The sequence below is a fragment of the Phaenicophaeus curvirostris genome, chromosome 13 (assembly GCF_032191515.1).
Source record: "Phaenicophaeus curvirostris isolate KB17595 chromosome 13, BPBGC_Pcur_1.0, whole genome shotgun sequence".
Lineage (NCBI taxonomy): Eukaryota > Metazoa > Chordata > Aves > Cuculiformes > Cuculidae > Phaenicophaeus > Phaenicophaeus curvirostris.
Window position 1 is genome coordinate 19,426,023 of NC_091404.1, and position 24,002 is coordinate 19,450,024.

Here is a 24,002-nt window from a genome sequence, read left to right on the forward strand (position 1 = left end):
TTCCTTAACAAGACTCAAAATACTTCAGGTTAAAAACTTAACAATAAGAGTGTTTAAACTAAACCAGATAATGTTCAGAACTGGCTTTTAAAGGAACCAATCTTGAAGATATGTCACGGCTTGTGAAAGCTGTAGTCCTCTTTAGCTGGTTTAAACCAGCATGTATTTACAGTCGGTGGCATGTAAATCCCTGAAGTATTAATGCGTTTTTTAACATGCTGCCTTGCATTTTGAAGTTTTTATGTTAATCACTGTGCCTGCTGGCAATAAAAGATATCAAGATCATTTTTCCTGAGTGCGTTAACTTCAGTTCTTCCCCAAGTGTTGACTGTTTCGGATAGCTCCTGCTTGAGGCTCTGTATTCATTCTAAGAAACAGTGGACTGAAGTGCTGGGATGTTATTTCTGTGAATTCTGTCTTGATAGAAGTTAGCACCTTATGCAGACATATAATATGAGCAGTTATTATTGCTTTATTAAATACAGTTGTCTCTTTAATTGCCTTCAGTGTTATGAGTATAATGATTTTCTTAATTTAGAGGCTGATAATGCAGCAGTATAATTTTAGGCATTAACTGCACAACCTTATGTGTGTTCTTTTCCAGTTGCAAATATGATCCTGTTAGAATCCCTTGGGTGCACGGCCAAGATCTTGCCCTCATGATGTAATCTTGCTTTTTTTGTCCTTTACAGCCAGCTCTTTGAGTACCTTATTGATTCCTGATCCATTGTACAAGCCTACCACCTTTCATAGTCATGCATTATGCATCTGCTTCTCTTGCTTTTAACATTCTTAATACTCATCTAATGTTCTCTTTTTTTTTTTTTTTTTGCAAATGTCGCTGTTTTTACCGACTTCTTTATCCTGTAAAAAAAAAATTCATCTGTCCTTTCTAGTGTCTTTCCCCCACCCCTTAAAACATGCAGGCATACGGTCTGGGTGGTTTGCTTGTTGCGGTGATCTTGATGTGAACTGATTGTCCTTCATTAAGTACACTCTGGCTTCCAGCTTAAAAGTGAAAGGTGTTCACTTTGTGTGTAATTCAGGCTGGTGGGAGCTTGAGTTAAAGTTCATGTGTTCTGTGTAAGCAAGATCCTTAACTCCACAAAGTTTCAAGGGACTCATACATCTTAAACCTATTTACAGCTTTTCTTATCTGCAGATGGAAACACTATCTCGCTGTCTGGGTCCTTGGAGTGGGAGTGTTTTGAAGAAAACTGTTGGAAGGACTATGAGCTAAAGCCCTTTTTGCCTTGTAATTCAGATTTATGTTCTACCCTGAGTGCATTTCCCAATGTCATTGATGCTCACGCAAACCCAAGGGGTCCTTCTTTGCAGCTCCTGTGAAGCCTTGTAAGCGTTGTACCATAACAGACCTCTTCGGCAGCTGTAGACTTCTGTTATTAAAAGGGATGATTTGCTGAATATTCCTATATGCAGAGAGAGGTTTTCAAGTGGATCCGATTTACATAGCATGTGCTGATGTGCAGCTTGTTGATGTAGGGAAAGAGACATCTTTTTATATGAAAGATCACAGCTGAAGGTGATAGCAAAGGCTACAGCATGCAGTGTCTGAATGCCTCTGTACAAACAGTATGAAAAATCCCCTGCCATTTCAAATGGTAAATCAATCTCAGTTTGTTCTGTTTTGATTTTAATCAATAGATGGATATATTTTTACAATGTTACTGTGTGGCCCTGGTCCATTCTAGTCACCCCTTTTCTGTTGTCACAAGCTTCATAAGATCTCTGGGCTCACGTAACTCTATTTATTATTTACTTTTAGCTTACAAATAGCTATGATATTAGAAGATTTTATCTTCAAGTATGTCTTTTTCAAAGATCTCTAATGACCTCTCAACTTAGTTTGGGGTTTAATATTTTTTATAGAGCAAGCATAACACTTTCTGCCTAAACATATTCACATTGAATTGCTATCAGTTCATGTGGTTTATAGTTCTTTTCCTTTAGAGCAACTTGATGTCCTCCAGTGCTGGGGTATCATCATTTTAAGCAAATTGAGCCTGTCTTGCCCCTCAGCTCTGATGTTGCAATAACGATAATGTAAAGGAAGATTTGCTCCATCTTTAAGGGTGAAATAACATCAGGAGTTTTCAGGATTTAATGTACTCAGTGCTGCTTTTGTCCATTAAAAGATCTTTTGGGCAACACTTTAGGGAAGTACAAAGATTTTATGCAATCTGCTTTGCATTTTATTTAGTCAATATATTATAATTCTTATGATTTTGTAGTTACACAAATTTGGAAATCAGAGGCGAGTGGATGAGACAATTGCAGTTCATTCTCCTACAGAACAAGGCACCTATGGGGATAAACTAAATGTGACCCTGAGAACTGTCAAGACAAATTAACTGGTCAGGAACCATCTAAACAAATCCATATTTAAACTGCATAAAACTAAACACCAGAGATCTTTCAGCCATCATACTTAACATTTAGACCTACCATGTTTAAGGATTGAGATGTACCTTCAGATGTTTTTCCTAAAGGACAAATTAATTTAAAAAATAAACAGTGCTGTCTGAAGCACTACTGAATTCTTGCCAGCAGCCAGAATGAGCATAGAAAGTCAGGAAAAAAGACTTTTTTTGAAATGGAAATTAATTCAGTAAAAAGTTATCATAACTGCCAACGGGTAACGTGATTACTGGGAACTTAAGTTGCAAGCAAAACAAATCTTAATTTGCCAGGCAGATGAGCCAAATGCCACAAGAGAGTATTAAATCGCAGATATTTCTTTGGAGTGAAGTCCTTTTAGTGAGAAAGGTAATGCAAAAGATATAGTCTATATTCTGAAAATTGGCCAAATCATACTTAAGAAATTAAATGTGAACAAGAACTATCGGGAGGGTGTAAAATGCTAGAGTTAGCTGTTAGGAAGAAAAATTTTTGGTGATTATTGTTAGTTACGGGACAATTTGATAGAGATATTTATACAAATTCTGGTATCATTCCTGACCACATACAATACATAAAATGGACTGTATCAAAACATGAGGCAAGTACAGATCCAGTTCACATTAAGACTGCAGTCACAAAACCTTCTGGAATGAATTTCTCTTAGATGGTCCTAACCCCTTGTGAGGATCTTCCCATTCATGAATTGTAGTAAATCCATTGCTAACTAATAACCACTCTCACTCCGCACTTGTGGAAAACACCATGATAAGCAGGTCCTCCAAACCCAACTTAGCGAGCCAGTCTGTGCAGGCCTGACACTCAAATATTGGGTACGGTCACACCAGTAACACAGTGGGGCCCTCGCTACTGGGCCCTGATAACACAATTCCTCTGTCTCATTTGAGTACTTTTTTGAATTGGAAATGTTCCTAACTGAGTCCAATTAATTGAAGAATTAACACCACAGTGAAGATGATGTAGATACGCAGTAAGAGCTACTGACCACAACAGTGCACCAGCTGTATCTGAAGCAAACAACACCACTTTATCTGCCAGCATGGCACGGGAAAGTATACCACCAGATCATAATTGTACTGAAGGTTGCCTTCGAATCTGATGTATTTCCTCTGGAATCGATAAATCCCAGTCAGCTGGGAGCCTCCATGATTTAGGAGAAAACCTATCTGTAAAAATTGTAAAGGAAAGTACATTCTATAATTTTTTTCTGAACTGACCTTTCATGTAGTTGTCACCTATTAAAAGGGACAACAACCACATACCTGAGAGAACCGTCAGAGAAGTACAGCTCGATACGGCAGACACTACATTATAACTGAGAGGTGTTGTTCTCTGAAATCTACTTTTTTCTGATTCTCAGTTCAAATGAGTTCCTTTGTAGAGCAGTTGCTTTGCTGTGCCTCCCCTCATGATCCTTCTGTCATTTCTCTTAGCAGCTTCACTCAAAAAAGCCCATTCGCTGCACGTATTGATCGCTGCTGTAGTCGCTCCCTAGAGCTTTGCGGTATCACTTTTATGACGCTTATAATAGCAATCCTCTCTTGCAAAGTGGAGATCCCATTTATAATTTATGTATTTATCTACCAGAGCAACCATATATCTTTATTAGACTCAGTTCTCATGCAAACTTTGCCTTTGATGACATTCTTGGTCCAAGAAAATGGAAAAATTGTGTGACTTTGACTGGACTTTGATGCATTTCTGAAGACCTTTGTGAACTGGTGATTGCAAGAGTTGATTCAGCTTCAGCTCAACTCCTTACAAGACTGAATTCAGCTATGAATTCAGGATGAACAAGGTCAGACATCTTAGGAAGAAAACATCAGCATCAGTGCTCATTTAGGCAGTATTCTGGGATGGTGTTTCCAGTGTTTGAAGCACCCAGTCTTCTGAGACAAAATGTACAGAGAAAGGAGCCCTTGCAACTCTATCTATGTAAAATAAACAAAAAGAATATGTTACAGAATCCTTATAATTGTATTCCTTCCCCCTCCCCTTAATTGTTTACTTTTGTTTTCTCTTGATGGAACATTTAAAATAAAGCAGGTGGGTAAAAACTCAAAACTGAAGTGAAAATTGCATAACTCAGCTCTAATGTGTTAGTGTCCCACATTCTAACCATGTCTGTTGATTTTGTAACAACCATTAGCAGAAGGTCTGGCAAATGAGAGAAACCTGAAGAAAAAAAAGGGACAGAATAATTTCTTGCTCTTCTTTTTCTTTTCCCCTGCTACCTACAAAGAGCAAAGGAAGTATCTGAGATTACATCCACCAGGAAAATATTGCATCAGGAGGGAGCGATGTGATGGAAATTCCTATAAAATCCACTCTGTAATTAGAAGTATCGTAAAATGTATGAAGAAACACAGGGGATTGCCTGGAGTTTTCTTATGACTCAGAGGCGTCATCGCATGGAAGGGTAGACAGCTGTAGTCTTTGTGAGACAGCAATCTTTTCCAATATATTTATTACAGCAAAAGGAAAGAAGTATTATATGCACTCTTCAATTAAAAAAGAGATAGGCTGGGTAGTCCATTTTGACCCGAAACACAAAAAAGTGCATTCTCTAGATCCATAAACTAATTAAAATCTGTAATGCAGAGGGTATCAAGAGAGATCTTTACATATTCAGTTAATGTGTGACACTGAGGTTATTTTGAGGGTGTTGTGGTCTTAAAGGTCTATGCAATCAGAACTGAAAAGGAATTATACATAAGATTTTTACTTCACTAAATTCCTAAACCAGAGTGTTAGACTGCTTCTGAAGAGACAGTTCTCTGCTTCCATGTTTTAAGATGAGAAGCAAGAGAATGAGAAATGTGGCATATTTCTTAGCAATATTAAGCAATGTACCCCTGAAATCATTATGGTTTGGGGCATTACCCATGCCTTCAATTCTGGCAGTTCCACATCTAAAATTAATGCACAAAGAAATAATTTTTTTCACCTCCTTGATGGTGATAAAAAAATATTGTTTACTGGAACTATGAAAATAATCTGACATCCTTGCCCTGAGAACCAAGTTCCCTGACTGTTTCACCACTAGCGTAACCGTGTCTCTCCAATAAAGCCTTGCCGATCCCCACGTGCCTCCTTCCACATGTCCAAGTGGCCTAGGGGTACAGCTACTGCTGCCATCTCCAGGGTGGCACCCCAGGCAGAATGTATGGAAGTCTGTAATCAAATACCTCGTTAGGTGTCAGAATTCAAGGTTGGAATTTGTGATAAAGTATTAGGTTCTCAGTGTAGAAAGGATTACTGGAAGTTTGGTTGAGGAGATATGCTGTCTTGTTAAGATAATTTTCTGACTAAAAATTCAGGATTTCCTTGCAAAAAAGGAATATATAAAAGAAAGACTAAGGAGTTTTGATAAAGATGATGATGGGTAGAGATTCTGTATAGTCCGGGGAGTTCTGTGGCAGAAAATGTTTCATTCTGCTGTATTCTCTTCTATGGTGCCTGCATTTATCACCTTAGCTGGATGAGGAGGGTCTTCTGGATTTGTTTTGATGTTTATTTGATGTTTGCATCTTCTGGTTTTGAAAATGAACAAGATTCTAGGCCAATGATATCTACAGGGTAACAAAGTCTATTGCAAAACCCCAGCTACACAGTTCCAAAAGAACTGGCTCTTCAAACACACTGTTCTGGAATTGTCCAACTGTCTCATTTGATGTCTTCCTCAGCCTGCTCCTCCTCCTTTCTGAATTTCATGCTGATGTAAAATTGTTTTTAAGGATAACATCAAAGAAGCCCATCTGCATGTCAATCCCACAGTGATACTTAGCACATTGCTAGCATTTATGTTATGTAAATGCAAGAGAATTGCTGTTTGAGAAAAGCTGCTACAAAGCAGGTAGTGATTTAATGAAAAGCACAAAGATTGAAAGGGGTTTGCCGGAGCCCTGTGTGATGTGAATGTTAAGGAGCCCACTCACGTCATCAGCTTCCCCGCTCTACTTTCTATTCTCCCTCCTTTTTCAAGCCAACTTGAATACAATGAACTGCGTGCTAAGGAAAACCTTAAACCAAATGTGTAATCAGTCCAGCTACAATCAATGCAGCACAGTTAATCATTTTTATTAACTGAACTGGCTTTTCTTTTTTTCCTGCATCTACATCTCTTTTGACACTGGAGTGACCTTTGACATATTTAGAATGTAGTTACTTTTGGAAAACTCCATTTATACACTCAAAATAAAAAAACCCAAGGCTATTCTCTTCAAGGGGAATGTTCAGGTAGTATGCATTTAGGTAACAGAAGCACATGCTTAATGCAGTTTAACATGCACATTTAGCCCTGAGGATCTGACTCTTCTCTTGAAGCAGTGAAAATGTGAACTAATGCAGCTACAAAGAAATTTAGTAAAAGTGTAAAAACACTACGAAATGAGAGTTTGCTGGAGTCAAGGAATTTCTGCTTGAATCAGTTACGGGATTACAGCCAAGCTAAGCCTATAGGTGGCTGGAGGTACACAGGAACAGACAAATGATCACCACAAGAGCTTTTTAGGTTCAATGAGCCAACATGGTTTTTAGCTCAGCAGGTCTGCAAATTCTGCCTTTAGCTCTTTTTCAAAAAGATAAAATCGTGCCTTTGCCACTGGGGCAATTAAGTACCACCAAATTATCAAGTTGTTAAGTTTGTTCATAGACACGATATTATACTAAATAATACCATACTCTAGAAGTAGCCCCATGGATTGCACCGTGCAGTGCACGTGCTGTTGATGTCACCTGCAGGCGAGTAATTTTAGTTATCCAATATGAGAAATTATATGGAATGTTGTTTACATTTTATAAGAAAGAATTCCATTTGTTAAAATCAGATTATTTTTGTACGCGGTTTTTGTGAGCACTGCAGCATAGATCCATTAACAGTTGGATGCAGTGATTCACGGTGAAAATGTACCAGTGATTTACATCGGAAGGAGTGACGGGGGAATGCGATTTGTTCCTAAATGTATACTGTCATTACTAAAAAGTCCATTGTAACTGCTGCAAAGTAAAATTGTCTAACCTGTTGCATCCTTCAGAATATATGAGATATTAAAGCTAAGCATTTAACTCTAAAAGTAGCCTGGAAAATAAAATATTTGACTTTATTAAAATTTGGTTTGGCACCACATGACACAGGAAATTAATGTTTTTACAGATTTTCCTGAGTTTTTAATCTAGCAGTGTTTCTTTAACATAAGTAAATAAATTTCAGTATTTAAATGCCTTTTAATTCCAAGGGATTTGACACCCCCAAGAGTAATTTAAGCCTTTTAAAATTAATAAATATTTTATAAAAATACAGAATATATCATAGTTTAATTACTAGAAAGTTCTTGCCTGGTGTCTGAAAGGCTTTCTATAATTCTTATCCACATCTTGTAGAAAAACTTCATTCCATCAAAGAAGAGAATATATACCTACATACTTTTCATTTCTTTTCTTTTATTCACATCTTCTCTTTCTCCTTGCCATCCTTCCCAGCCTCATCCTAATGCAAATCAAGGAGCACATTTGCATGCATTACTTCAGTTTCAAGCCTGATAAGATTACATTGTTAAATATTGGCAGTAGGTATTTTTACCAAGAGATTCTTTTTCAGCCACATATTTCTGCAGCAGCAAATTTCAGCGAACACCAATGGCACCAATTTCTGAATGCTATGTCGAATTTCAGATTTCTTCCTGACTGACCTGCTTAAAATAATTAGCCAGTTCCTTATGCTGAACTGACAGCTACCTGAGAAACAGCAGGCATTCCCAATGTTAATAATGCTGTGCAGCCCAGGGCTTTTTTTCTTAAATAACTAGCATAAAGAAGATTGCGGCAAGTCATATTTGTTGAATGAATTGTGGAGATGTTTTAGCTTAACAGAATCAAAGATGAAATCAAAACACACAAAAAATGGAATGGGGAATTAATATTATATTTTCCCATAGGCTCTGGCTCACAAAGCACTTGGCTTATGATGACCAGACTAAATGATTTTGTTTCCATATATGATCCCTGGTTAGCACTGGGACATGGATTAGTGTGTGACCTGCTGATACCTATAAGAGTTGGTTGGCCCAAGGCAAGAAAAAAGTGCTCCGTCACACCCTGGGGATAATGCAGCTCAGCATCATTAGGTGAAAACTCATCAGATATCCGTATTACTGAATCAAGGTTCGTTATGTTGATGCTGCAGGTACTTGTAATGAGAGGTAGCCCCTTCAACAGGGTGTTCTCCCAGTGCACAAGGAGTGGAAAGCTCTGCCTGTCACGGTGGATGTTCTCTTTAGCAATCCCCAAATGCCCCAAACTGTGCAACAGCAGAGTTTTGTGTTGAAATACTGCCACGTGGGAGACACCAGAGCCTGATAAAAGTTAATAGTCCAAATTTATATACAGTTGCCATTAGTCTTTCATAGTAAATATCACTTTGTCCCAGGTTACTTGATCTGAAAAAGAAAAGAACCTCACAAGCAGCAGGATGCTTTTAATGAGCCTACACTAATATTGTGCCTTTCACCTCAGAAGATTTAAACCATGTAGTAAACACTGCACAAGGACAACTGTTATCCTTAAACGAAATGCCAGCTGTGGTCTGAAATGGGATTTTGTCTAAAACAGAAGTGAACCACGCAATACAAACCATGAGAACAGACAGTGCAATCTACCTGCTGGCTTTCAAGAGGGATAGATGAGGGTACGAGTTTAAACAATATTTTTCAAAGCATTTTGACTGCTTTCTATCACCTCAGTCTTTGGACACTCAGTTTAGGTCACATTAGCATGCCCTTTCATCAGCATAGAAACGAAAATGCCACCATGATGACTTAGTTTAATACAGATTTAGAAAAATTATCATTTTCTGAATGATTAACACCATATTAACCTTTATATTTGTGTATGCATTTCCAGTCTGCAAACTGGTGCCTGTGCATGTCTGTATAAGCAGTACTTTCCAACTGCAGTTGTGTAATTGCCTGGGTATTTTTTATCAGAAGCTATACCTCTGTTTGCCCCTGTCTGCACTGGGCTGCTATGTCTTCTTTCAATGGATCTCTAGGTAGGATTTTTCACCTCCTGTCAGTATCCTCCTTGTCTGCAAGCATTTATTGATTTTTACAGTCAAACCAATGAGTTAAAACACAGGACCTGGAAACACTGCACGGAGGCACAGTGGAGGATACTGAACATTGGAAATAAGCCTAGCTTTAATAAACATTGTTTCTTTCCTAGCTGCTGTTTGGTTCTTTCACGATAATTCTTGGTGGATCACTATAAATATTAAATCAAAGAAAGACAAAATACCAGTGCATGACTGTACTGTGATCTAAAGTGTCCCTTGAGAATATTTCCTAATTATACTGCTTGATCATAGAATCATAGAATAACCAGGTTGGAAGAGACCCACTGGATCATTGAGTCCAACCATTCCTATCAAACACTAAACCATGCCCCTTAGCACCTCGTCCACCCATCCCTTAAAGACCTCCAGGGAAGGTGACTCAACCCTCTCCCTGGGCAGCCTCTGCCAGTGCCCAATGACCCTTTCTGTGAAAAAATTTTTCATAATGTCCAGCCTAAATCTCCCCTGGCGGAGCTTGAGGCCATTCCCTCTTGTTCTGTCCCTGAACACCCAACCTGCAAGACATACTGACACTTCCGTATGAAGATGCTGCACTGTAATAATGGATTTATTTTTACTTAGTTGCTTCTTATTTACTAAACTGGCTGGATCAGGTTTGCCTTTATGTGAGATTCCCTAATAAGAGCTCAACCTCAGTGAGCTTTTGGATATCTGTTTGCAGAAAGCTCAATAACAAAACATGCCTCTCTTGTTCTGTTCTGCTGTGCTATTGACAGTCATTCAGACTGAAAGGAATACAGGTGATGCTGCATCCGTAGTCTATATATACTATTGAATATCTAATTTTTCAGTAAAAATCTCACTTAATGCTCCTTTCCTAAGATTATTACAGATAAAGAGATTGTGGAATGGACCTTAGGGAAGACCACAGGCTTTCCTCAAATTTCCAATTTCCAATAATTTTGAGACATTGTGTGAATTATCACAGAGCACAACTGGTCACCTACACATGTAAATCTAGTTTGCTGAATAGTCTTGCAACAAAAAGTGGTAGGATGACCTTCAGACCAAAACAATGACATAATCTTACCTTCAAACTCCCCTGTACTTCTTGGATGTAATTTAAAAAACTTGTTTATATTTAACTTGCCCAAGAATCACAGCTCCTGTTTTAGAAGGTACTTTTTTAGAGTAAGAAGTTGGCCAATATTTTAACATATCCACTGTTTTTCCTAAGAAATCTGTGTTCCTTCTCTGCACCAAACCCAAAAACCTGCACATTCTGTTATCATTCAGGGGATCTCAGTCACGGTGCTTTGTTCTCATCTTTTGGGGATGGCAGCTGTGGAGTAGAGAAAGGCATCGGCTCTGTAAGAATTAGTGACGTTCTGATAGACACATCATAATTCATTCTGGTATATCTGGAAATGCCACAAAACTGTAATAATTACATTAGCATTTTATGTCATTTATGAATTTTGTACATAATTGTGGCCTTCTCCTAATCATCTTTGTGAAGCTTTCTTAACAGCACAAGAACAGCAGTCCAAGGTGTGGCTTGCACAGATAATGTTAACTCTAGCTCGCGGGGATGCCTGCTAGGGTTAACCAGAGCTGCAATCTGCTTCTGCTCTCTCACCAGTGTTTTTTCCTTCATTATAAGAACCAATACAGACTGTTCCAGGACGGCATTAACATGGCTTAACAGTATGCTATAAGGTTTAATTTTGCTGGTGACATTGTCCTTTTATGTGACAGCTTACCAGTTTGAGAGCAAAAATTGAAATATTGTCCATCATTTCTCTTCAAAAGACAAGATATTAATGAGATTTGAAGGAATAAATTTTATGAGAATCTCAGCAATTCAAATCAAGTTTGACGTTACATGGTCAAAGAAAAAGAAATCAGTGAGATGAATCATTTTGTGTGCCCTGCGATCAGCAGGCCAGTCTGACATTGCACAGAAGAAGCAGACAGCTCTGGTTCATATGGAATTTATGCCTGGTGGTGTGACATGGAAGCTGGAGACATATCAAAGACATTAATGTGATACTTAAATACCTTTGAAAACCAGTGCCTTCGAAAAAATGCCCAGGGGTATGTGGAATTAATTCCTTCCAAAGGCCAAGATTCCTCATATATCAACATCCTTTTATGGCAAAAGATGTTCATAAAAGAAAGTGGAAATATACAAAATATTTTAAGACCAAAACGTGCTTTTTTGACACTAGAAGACCTCATGAAGGAGACCTTATTAGTGAAATAACTACAGAATTACATTTAGACGCATAAAATCCATGGCACTTACTAACGGAGAGAAGATGCAGAGAGCATCCCACAATAAGTAGGGCATAGGAAAGCTTTTTTTCACATTTTAAGTAATACTGATGGGTTCTGGCATGATTGAATGATCATTTGAGCAATTTGGTTTCCAGTTGAAGTCTTTCCTTATTGCTGATATGCAAATGTTTCTGCTGCTGCCACAAAAGCTATTGATAATTTGTCCAGAGAATTATCAGGGAAACAAGAAATAGCTGATAAGTTGCTCCAGTGTATCTTTCTTCTTGTGTGTGATGGCTTCCTTAGCCCACTTCCTAGTCCACTTTTAAAGTTTCAAGAAATGTTGTTCTCCATTTTCTAAGAAAATCATAATTATGCAAACTTATCCTTTAACTTAACCCACCTTTTTATCTCCTTTGTGAAAGTCTCCTGTCTCACAATTTATTACATTATCTCTGTTTTATTACTTAGGTAATTGATGCATTTTTGATGGATTATTCACAAGTTCTCTCCATTCTCCAAAATTTATTTCCGAAAAAACAGCACCTCTGTGCTCATGCACTAAGTGAAGCCATTTCTTTTTATAGAATATTCAAGCAGCCAATATCCTAAACTATATTTTTTATGAACTTCTCTTACGTTACTTTACCTGTTCCCTCCAACTGCTTGATACAACTGTGAGTTTCAAAATCTTTTCTTTGCTTTAAATGTCTTTTTCTTCTGTAAACCATAAATTTGTTTTCTGCATAACTAAGGAAAATCGTCATTGTGGCTTAGCAACGAACAATTAAAATCTCTTGACAATAGGCAATTAAAATCTTAGTATTCTGCATTTTGGGACATTTTCATTACGAGCTCATTGTTCACACTGAGTGATCAATAACAGATGCTTACATAAGTCTTCCCTGGTTTTAGGGATGTGCCCACCACAGCACATTCCTATCTGGGATAAGATACATTCCCGTCCATTACAAAGAATTTCATAAATAGATGCCATTGTTGAGCCACCTCCCTCATGTCTTCCAGGGAAGCAGCATTTCACGGTCTGAAAGAGAATTAGAAGCATCCTTGATGTTTGCAGTAGATTTTAATGTAGAATCAAGGGAACATCAGTGCATGTCCTCTTCCAATGCACCTTAAAGCCTCCAGAAGTTGTGCTAGGGATCTGTAGGCAAGTGGTTTTCAACTTGCTCTAATTAACTGGAGGCTGTCAAAGTGGTAACTCCTCATTTATAGAAGAATATTTTGTGGAATTGCACACATGCAACATACAGAAGCTCTATTAGTTTGCCAGGCTTGAGTCTGAAACTTGCTGATATATGTCACTCAGTTTCTGTTGTATGTGTTAGCATGGACATGGCTTTGTTATTTTGAAGACATAAAAATATCTGCATTTCAGGAGAGACAAGGTGGTGCAGCAGCTGAGCTTTCTGTTATTTAGTGAATCACCTAAACAATGCAGGATGGTGAAATCTCCCAAGGACAAGACACTGACTGGGAAGACACAATACTGGGAAGAGAGGAGAAAAGGGTTTTGTCATCCCCACCTTGTTTCTTCCACTCCTCTCTCCCATCACTCCCCTTTTGTTACCTTCTCTTGGATTTTGCATGCAGTTCATCCTCAAATCACTTCAACCCTCTCTGAGATACATAAAGCCAGAGCTACAGGTTTTTTCATGTTAAACAAACAAATTACTTCTCAATGTGATGCTTACTCTCTGTCTCTCTATGAAAAAGGCAAGAAAGAACTGCTAGAGAATATGAATAAACAGAAGGAGAGGGAGGCAAAGAGAACAGGGGAAGCTGGTGAAGGGAGAGAGCTGTAACATGCTCTTCATTCAAGTGATAATTGCTGTGTCTGAGTTGTCAGGCTGATGACACCACTCTCTGTCTTTGCTCAAACAGAGGTAGTTTCCCATGTAAACTGAAAAGCAGATGTGTCTAATTAATCCTTTCTGCACTTGTAGTAGTTTCAGTGCAGTTATAGAAGACACAATTTCTGCCTTAAGAACTCCTGAAATCCATGGAGTTTTTCTAGACTTTGTATGATGTTTAGAATGAAAAAGGTGGACACATTTGTAAGGAATAAAGCTGAAAGTATTTTGTAAAATTACTGCTTGTTAAATGTTTATTTTAAACATATCGCCTACGTGCAACATAAGTGCACCACAGACTTTTTATAATTCATTGTTACTGGAAAAGACTTAGTGGAGAATTCAAGTAGGAAACCCCAAACATTGCATTGGCTTTGAATTCTTCCGAGTGCATCACTACATATCAAACAGCAATACTTGTTGGGAGCTGTCTGAGTACGAGTTAATCAGAAATAATTTCATTTTCAGTCATCACTAGAGCTCTTCATAAATACAGCCTTATAATTTTTTCATCTCTCTGAATCCTATAATGACAACTCATGAAGCTCCATCTTCCCAACTGCTGCCTTCACTACAATGGCATCAGGGAACAGGGGAAAGTTTCATGCTTGGTAAAAAAACTAAGCTACAAAAGCAGTATTTAGAAGAGACCTATCAAATTATTCTGGGAGGAGAGTATGAATGTATGTTACTGCTCAGCAATCTCCTATGCTGTTGTAGATTGTGAAGCAGGATGCTTCATTTAATATCAACAGCGTCACTAATTTCATCAGCAGAGCTACAGCCTCCATGGCAGGACAGCTGCTCTCCGAATGGCATTAAAAGAAGAATTTCTTTCCTTTCCAAATTTTAAACCTTTTACACAACTTTGCAAAACACCTCAGGACAAACTGTAACACACTTTTTACTTTCCTGGCATATGCAAATGTTGTAATATTCATTGAGCCTCATGCATTTTTCCTTCATTACAAACAGAAATGCAAGACCTATCAGAAAGAGAAGTATAGGAATTTCAATAGGGAGGAATATTTCTTTACTCAAACACGTGAAGCATCCATCTGACCATGGCGTACTGCCTTGAGCACAGACCCAGAAAGCACAAGGCTGCCTTCCCACTGGTTTTGAGACATAGGAACTGGAACAGAACTTTGCCTGAGACTCCAAAGCACCTGACAGCGCTTTTCTAGAACACATGAAAATGCTAGTCATAATACATTTCTTTTGCAAAGTGTGATGCTTCTAAAACTGGCTAACTTAGGTAGTGAGAAATCCTGTAACACAGAGATGTCCTGCTATTTTTCTACGAAATACACATTTTATAAACACGTAAAACAACTCTGAGGTGTTATACACAGGGTTAGAATCATAGAATCATGGAATAGTTTGGGTTGGAAGGGATGTTAAAGATCATCTAGTTCCAACCCCGCTGCCATGGACAGGGACATGTCCCACGAGATCAGGCTGGCCGAGGGCCCCATCCAACGGGTTCTCAATGTTATGGTACATATGTTGGTGTCATTTCTGCCAAAACAAGGAAAAATGTAGAATCTGGAATTAGTAGGGCAAGAAAGCGTTGTCAGGATTATGTTTGGGAAGAAACCCTACAATATATTATTGCTTGGCAGGATACGGTATCTCTGAAGCTTCTGGACATACAGCGCCTCAGTTAATGTGATCTGAAGATGTCATCCACAGGATCCCATTTATTCTGAATTTTGCTTCCTAAAATGATACAATGTGAAATAATGGAGATCTGGAGAAGGCTGGTCTCTTCTGAACTTACATTGCTGCTCCATTCTCCCCGTAATGGTCAGAATGTGAAGAAAGTTGGGGATTTTGCATAATGTGTCTTAAGAACATATGCTAAGGTTATAAGACACAGCAATGCGTGACAATTGTGTCTGGCTGCCTATATTAAAGTTCAAGACAATAAAATAAATTTCTTTGCATAATGACCTGGAAGATTAGTTACGCTTGATAAATGTAACTGGAGAGACATTCATTCAGCCCCAACTTCTCTCTGCAAGCAGAATTACATTTATTTAAAAGGTCTGAATGTATCTGCTTCATAGACAGGGAAATTTTAGACTAGATCCCTACATCTCCCGATAATAAATATAGACCATTAAATTGCTAAATGTTGCTGAAATCTTTTATGGTGATACTGCTAATCTAGTTGGTTCTTGGAAGATACACAGACCAATTTCTAATTGGTCCTCAAAAATATCCAAGCAAAAATAAGATGATAGGGATCCCTTCCAACCCAAACCATTCTATGAAATGGCCAAACATGCTCAGACAGCTTATCCCAACACATAACTGTGCGCAATCCTGGGAACCTGCTTCTTGAAATCCAATCTAACCCAGTTCTCTCGCAAAGTGGTCAACTCTGAGGTGTGCTCTGCTAACCCTCTTAAATTAAATAGTATACAACATTCAACAGAGTCATTGTTGCCAAAAATTATTACTAAAAAGTACTACAGTCTGAAACTTCTAAGGCAAATCAGAGAGGAATTGCAGACAACTCTGATTCAGTGACATCCCAGCGACAACTGGGAACGTGGTGCTAGTGAACACAGTAATCCAAGGGGAACCACAACAGTAAATTGTTTCAGTTCTGAAATCAGTGAGAATAGAAGGAAAACGATGAAACCTTTACTTTAGAACTGCTTGAAAATTCAATGCTAATTCTGAGAGCATCTCCATTTGTGGCTCTCAGTTCTCTCCCAAACCTATTTGTCTTCACAAGAAGTGAAAAGACATTATAAACCCTACATTTTTCTAAATAAGATATGACCTGGGTTACCTACTCAAGTTTCGAATTGTATCTTGTGCAGTCAAGTGCTTACATTATGGGACTGTACGGTCATGAATGGGGATCAAGGAAGCTAAGTATCATCCAGCTCAATACCTGCAAGGCTGCTTTTGCAGTAGATCATAATATTTAGTTTTGTCTCCAGCACGCTGCAAGATTTTATATATTACATTCTGTAAACAGAGGAGACTCCCTGGTTATGACATATTGCTACAGAACAGGTAGTGATCTAATGAAAAGCAAGAGAAGACTGAGAAGGGGTTTGCCGGAGCCCTGCGTGACATGAATGCTAACAAGTCCACTCACGTCATCAGCTTCCCTGCTCCTCAGCTCCCCCCTCCCTCCTTCCTTTCTCTTTTATGAGCCAGCTTGAAATCAGGGAATTACATGCTAAGGAAAACCCTTCAGCTAAACATATAATTATTCTGCACAGGATCAGTGCAGCACAGTTAATCAGTTTACCAACTGAATTAATTTTTATTTTTTCATGTCTGCATCTCCTGTTGAGAGTGGAGAAATTCTGGATTTAAAGGGGAAAAACTGGGTTGCAGTTGTGAAATGAGTATCTAATGCTGAGCGTTCATTAGGAGAGAAGCCTCCACTGCAGGCTCCTTTGGCAGCCAAACCTTACTGCCAGTCCCCAAGACTTTGAATAACTGACTCCATGTGGAGTTATTACTTACAGGTACTTAAGGAATAACTGGCTTCCTATTTTAATTTTCAGCTGTTTAATAACACTTCATTCTCTGAAAGTCACAGCTCTGTTTCATTGCATTGTATTGCAGTTCATTTCATTGGATTGTTTAGGAAAGTTAGTGTTTCTGTGGACAGAGGTGTCACATGTAAATGAGCTCACGTTTTAAAATGACCTACTTGCAAACTGCTTCACTGAGGAAGAACAAAATCTTAAATGCTGTCACTTTTAAAAATACAGAGGAAACTGTTTAGATTCTATTTACAATGCAAACACAAATTCTCATGCTTCTGTTAATTCTAAGTGAAAAGAAAAGTCAGCAGTGAGACATCTTACATCCCTTGGCCCTCCAAGCCCCCCAGATTCTGTACGGCAAAGTGCAAATTAGAATTGACATAGAGCCTCTGGGTAGGAGTGCTCATCCCAATAACCTGTTTGCAACTGCAAAGTGTCACCGAGTATTGCAGAGACCGAAAAGCATTCAAAGTCTCCAGGTAGGAGCATTACAGATGTAAATATTGAACTGTAGTTTGGCATTTGCTCACGTTTCTGTTTGAAACTTCATCAGAGGAAAAACTGACTAAGTTCGAAAACTACTCAGATTATTAATGTGCTTGCAAGCTTTCTGGGTAATATTTGTTTTCCCAACAGGGACAAAATGGGATCTGAGCAAAGCAGAGTTCTTTCTTTTAAAGCACCTTTTGGGTCCATGCTACGTAAGCCCAGAAAAACCTTCAGGTTATGTAAGAAATGCGTCCATACAGGAAAAATCCTGGCATGTGTTCTGAGGTGGAAACCATTTAGAGAAAGTTAAAATTTTGGAAAATTTGGGGGGAAAAAAGAATAGTGACTGAAAACTGTTGATAAAAATACCTTCACAATTAATGTTTCTGCTCGTTTGTAACCACAGAGCCTTCTGCTCTATTTGCTAAACTTTACAAAATCTTTTTGCAGAAAGACAAAAGTAACATTTGCATTAACACAAAAGTACCCAGAGTCTGAACTTCCAGATCCTCTGTAAGCCTCAAGAATCAATTTCTAAAGACCTGCATGGCCTTTCCAGGTTGCCCACAACATCAGATGCTGTCCCCAAGTCAAATTCTAGTTGAATGTGCTCCTCAGAAAGGAATCGTGGATAAATACAAGATGCCAACTTGTCATAATAATGTTCCCACAAGCCTACCGATTTTTACTTTTTTTGGCAAGTAACATTTCCTTAAGGGGAAGACAAAAGGGAGTCTCCTCTTGGTTGGGGCTTAGGCTGCAGCTGCTTCTGATAGCAGCGTGCTGTAATCAGGGCACATTCTGGGGAGCCAGGTCTCAAACTATTAACATCATTTTTGTGGCTTTCTTCCACCTTCTCTTCAAGTATTTCATGTTGCTGCTACTCACTGCAAGTTAATGTCAAACCACATACTTTGCTAACAGTTTTTAAAACTAAGTTATTACAGCTTAAATAATGATGGTACGTTCAAGCTTAAAAGACATATTACTGTCATTTCCTTATGAAACACGTTATAATTTACAACCTTTTCAAATAAAGCTAATTGACTACCTATTTTTAAGCCAGAAAAAAAGGTGTGTTATACTTGCAATATTTGTGACAGTGTTCATTAACATGTTGCTTTCCACAGCAAGGATAAAACACACATTTGTAGCTTGGTGATTTTTCTAAACTGTTGTTACTTTATCTTTTAATGGTGCCAGCAAAGCCTGCCCTTCAGCAGAGATGACATAAGTCAAAGGACCCAATCACTTGACTGTTACTGCCTGTGCAGACCTTTGGCCTCTCTAATGCATCAATAGGTGTTTCGCAGAACGACCACAGCTAACAGAGCTGGCAGACAGAATATAGGTAAACAACAGGGAAACAGGGGCCACAGTTGGGCAATTTTTGCAAAGTAAGGGATTTACAAGTGATTTTAAACCAATTCAGGTGTGCTGCCAGCTGTGTGTGTTAGGACTTTCTCTGGCCACAACTGAAGTATGTGTTTTGAAGGTAAACGCTGGGATAGAAAAAGGGGCTTGCAAAACTAGCCGGGCAAAAGTGGACAAATGGGCAACTTTACTGTCCATGGATCTGTAGCAGTCGTGTTAACAAAGAAAATACCTCCAATGTTTATTGCATTATAATTATTTATGTGTAAGCCCAGAGGCTCACAGCCGGCAATGCTGTCTACTCCAGACGTCCCTGTGGATGCAGTATGCAGCCTTTGGGTAGAAATTTAACTGTCAGGCTACTCCATTCATTTAAGCCTTTTATTTGTATGACCTTCTTGCTTCCTGTGGCATGCACTACTCCTGTTAAGGATTAATGTCACCCAAGATGTAGTTTACATCAAAAAGGAAAAACAAATAAGAGGAAGTATTTTTAAATTTAGCAACAAGTCTGATACACACCTTGACGTTCCATTTCCATTATAGTTCAAGTCATGAGTTAGAAGAGCATGATGATCTGTGCACTTTTTAAACCTTTTACATACTGAAAATACAGGTGGGGATCGGAAAACTCCCCTCTGCACATACATTAGGCATTGATTTTAAGTAATGACATTGGAGTATGGGAATCAATCCTGTATCTAACGGTTCTGGGATCCATCCCGATGACCTCGCAATCACACTGAGTTCACAAACACCTGAGAAACAAACTACATACATTCCCTCGGAAACCATTAGCTTCATAATACTATGTGCTTGTAAGAGAAGAGTTTGCTCATAACTGTAATGTGTCTGACGAGCACTTAAACTGCCCAATTTCAGTGAAGTGTGGAGACAGATGTCAGCAAAATGAGACCAAACCATCCATTTATTAATGATGATAATTTGAAAGCTTCAAGGATGTTATAGGGGGCATCCAACAACCCTCCAGTAAGTTCAGTAATCACACTACAGAAATTATTTCCATGAGTAACACACAAACAAAATTTGCCCCTCTTCTCCTTATATAATGGAGATCCCTCGCAGCAGAAATTGTTTGTCTCTCAGACAGACAGCTCGTCAGAAGCAATGTATGACAACACTAATGCATCCTACTGTGGAAATACATTTTTCCCACACTCAGGAGAAATTTAAAACATCTATCATCACGAACAATTCTTCACCTTCCCATCCAAGCCAGTCTGTTTGCAGCACAGCCGAGCATTGTAAGGCAAAACATGTCACAGCTTATGGCTGTGTTGTGAAACTGCGAATGTGCAGGGAAATCATCATTCCTGTCAAGTTGTCGGGAAGAGTTTCCCCGGCGAAGCCGTGCTGGTTCCCCCTCGCGCCCCCCACGCGCGGCACGGGCTGCACTGTCCACGGTACCAGGCGGACGGGGCCGCGGGTGCGTGAGACACGGCAGCGGCACGAGCCAGAGCAGCTGGGAAGCCTGAACAAATCAGGACATGTCACTGAAGGAGCCGAATTCCTCGGTCCAGTCACCGGCACCTTATGCTCCCCGTGGTACCCTAAACTACACACAAGTGCTGCACAGCCACTGCATCAGATCACCTGATATGAGCAAAACAGACCTAATCGGGGCAAATTTAAAGCAACCAAACATCATAACATTACACTGTGCGATGCATAATGGAGCCGGGAGACACAAACACTTTATGCCTGCATTTACCAACAAATGCGTTGGATCCCTACTCAGTTCTCGGCAGAAATCCCAACAACATGCTGCACAGCTTAAACAGCTTCTCTCCTCAGTCACGTCTTTAAAACTACTGTGCAAAGCAGCATACAGATTAATAAAACTGAATAAACTCTTCCCCAAACAAAGAATCCCAGAGCAGCTATGTACATTGCAAGGATCCAAAGTACAGGCAATACATGGTAATAAATGATCATACCTTTCATCCAATCCACTACTTGCTTGGGCGTCCACTTGCTAATAGGTTCCATAACGAGAGCCATCGTCAGATCACTTTATCATTCACACCAAAATCAGAAAAAGGAAAGAAAAAATGTATCAGAGCATGGCTAGGCTGAGAGAGCTGTAGGATTTTACAGTGCAGTCCAAAGAGAAGATGATGCTTTGTCCCTCCAGGTTCCTCCTGCACTGATTCAGTAATGTATAAAATTACACTGCTTGATCAGCTCTGGCACCTCCCCCACTGCACACAGCCTGCAACACGCCGGAGCACGGAGCCAGGAAATGGTGCAGTACGTATAGACTTACTTACAAAAGCCTCTACCCAGTGATCTACTTATTAGACTGGCACAAATATAACATTATATTACACAGAGAGCGATTCAGGCTGGAGCTATTCCAGACACTGAGTTTTAAGGAGCTTTATTCCAACAAGCTCTGGGATCTTCATCAGGGAAAATATCTCTACTGTAACTTGATAGCAGATTGTCTTCGCTTCATTGTGAATATGCTGACTGTCACTCAGTTTAAAGAGAAGATAGAAATATCAGAATATCAGTTGGCATCTGGCAAAATGCTGAGCATCTCCATCTTCACAATACAAAATGTTGCTGGAGTCTGATACTGTATAATCATGTAATTCAGAATGTCAAGCACAGTACAAAAAGTCTTACCCAAGAAAAAAAACTATGGGAAGAAAACTTTTTTTCTGGCCCCATTCAGAATCAGTATATTTCCTCCTACGAGCTTCTCACTTTATAATGAAAGAATGACAGCATTGAAGAGTCAATTTTTACTACTACAGCACTTCAATACAGACAAGTACAGCAAGTATTTTGATTCAAAGCACTGGGACCATTAGTCAGTCTCTCCCTTTTGTTAGAGAGAAAAAAAAAAATGTTTCAAATATTCCTGATGCTGAAGTTTTCCATCCCTCCTTTAGATCAAGGTGAACTATTTTAATGAGATGTGCCAAACGGTGATTTTTGGACCCTTCTGTGACTCTTCGCACCTCATAGAGCACCAGTCCTGCACCATGTGGTCGAAGAGGTGCATGATTTTTGTTTGATCCGTTGCAGCCCCACTATTTTATCTCAGGGGGAACAGCTCAGATTCCAGAAAGAAAGACACAAAAAGCAGTTCAACCTTTCTTTTCAGTAATCTTCCATCTGTGCATTTTCCTCCTGTGCTGGTCCAAGTTACAGCAGAACATTAAGAATCATTAAGGTGAATGCTACCGTTATCGTGTCTGCCTCGCTCCACCAGGGCTGTGTTATTTCACCCAGGCTGAGATCTGTCCTCTTTCTCATGTGGGGAAACATAAAATACAAATGGAATATTTATGCTATGCTGCCTCACAGGGTTCTTCTTTAAGTCTACAGAGATAAGCATGCAGATGGGCATCATTCTTTTCCCCTCCAAAATGACTCCAAAGAGATGTACCATTCTCAGTTCAGTGATGCACTCTATCCCTTTTATTTTCCCATTGCTTTGGGAAATAGTGAGATTAGTATTCTATGATGTATTTTGAGTGCTCAGAGCACAGATATCCTTTACAAAAGGACTCACATCAATTCTCCTTCAAGGAGGCTGTTTCCAGCTGAAGAGCATGCCAGCTTCCTCTATGAGTTTTGGGAGACCACTTCCAGTAGCTTTAGTTCTGTCTAAATAGCTGTTTACAATGGGCACGATAATGACAAAGATTTCAAACACACAATACTTCTCTTTTGAGGCAACAGTGGACTGGAACTGAGATACACAGAATGAATATTTCTGTTAACATTTGGAAACTGCGTGAGCTGTTTCTCTTGGGGCTGTGCTTTCTTAAACTATTTTTTTCACACAGTGATCGTCTCAAATTCTTTTAAGTTCAACACACGCATTGAAGAAGTTGAGAGAAGCAATGTTGTGGAGGAATTTAATATTTGGACAGAATTACATGGAATAATCTTCATTCATGATTGTGTGGACTATTTCACTAATTCCTGTAATTTGACAGACGCTCTGTCAATGTCCTTTTGTCTCCCACTTCCTACCTGTACTTGACAGGACAGACTTTTTTTTTTGTATTTTGAGATATTTCTGAAAGAGGATGGAGCATGGATTCAAAGCCCATCAATGTCAACGGGTATACTTCCATTCATTTGAATTGCCCTTGCATGTCAAAAGAGGCCCAAACCTATTATTCTGGAACCAGTACTTCCATTTTCAGAATGAGAACCGTTTAAAACATGTTCATGTCCTGCTACTGAGGCTCCTCACCACAAAGATGGTTTGCATTTTCATTTATTCATGCTGTTATTCACCACCATGTTGCTAGATCAGGAAGCAGCTACAATTTATCTGAAAGACCTTGACTATTAGATAATCTTCTGTGTTTATCTTTCTTATTACTAGTCACAGTCTGTCGGTATTTAGGAATTCTACAACCTTCTGGACAACTGTCTACTTTGTATTTTTCTTCTGGCCCCTTAGAGCAGCTTCTGGTACTGGAAGGGGCTTCAGCAAAGCTGGGGAGGGGCTCTTGATCAGGGAGTGCAGGGGTAGGATTAAAGGGAATGGTTTTAAGATAAAAGAAGGGAGATTGAGATGAGATGTTGGGAAGAATTGTTTTACTGTGAGGGTAGGGAGGCCCTGGCACAGGTTGCCCAGGGAAGTCGTGGCTGCCTCACCCCTGGAGGTGTTCAGTGCCAGGCTGGATGAGGCTTTGAGCAACCTGATGCAGTGGGAGGTGTCAAAAGACAAGGGGGTTGGAATTGGATTAGTTTTAAGGTCCCTTCTGACCCAAACCATTCTATGAGCTTATGATTCTTGGAATAAAATATTTAAAATTGTTAAAAATTATTACTCTTTCCCCCTTTGTGAGCAGATGATTTAGTGAGCAGCATTTTCCATAGGTGGGTGTGCACAGCCATGGTTTGTCACAACTCCTTGTGAGCCCAGACAAATGTCCCTTTAACTTATCTACGGGT

The 24,002-nt window shown here is 39.2% G+C and overlaps 1 protein-coding gene across 1 annotated transcript in view; it reads right to left on the bottom strand.

Moving 5' to 3' along the window:
* The window catches only part of LOC138726109 (connector enhancer of kinase suppressor of ras 2-like), a 162,393-nt gene extending 141,307 nt beyond the window's left edge, over nucleotides 1-21,086 (bottom strand). The window contains exon 1 of the mRNA XM_069867549.1: nucleotides 21,011-21,086. Coding sequence (XP_069723650.1) covers nucleotides 21,011-21,074 — 64 coding nt within the window. The 5' untranslated portion in view covers nucleotides 21,075-21,086. The remainder of the gene's footprint in view (nucleotides 1-21,010) is intronic.
* Nucleotides 21,087-24,002: the final 2,916 nt, after the last annotated feature.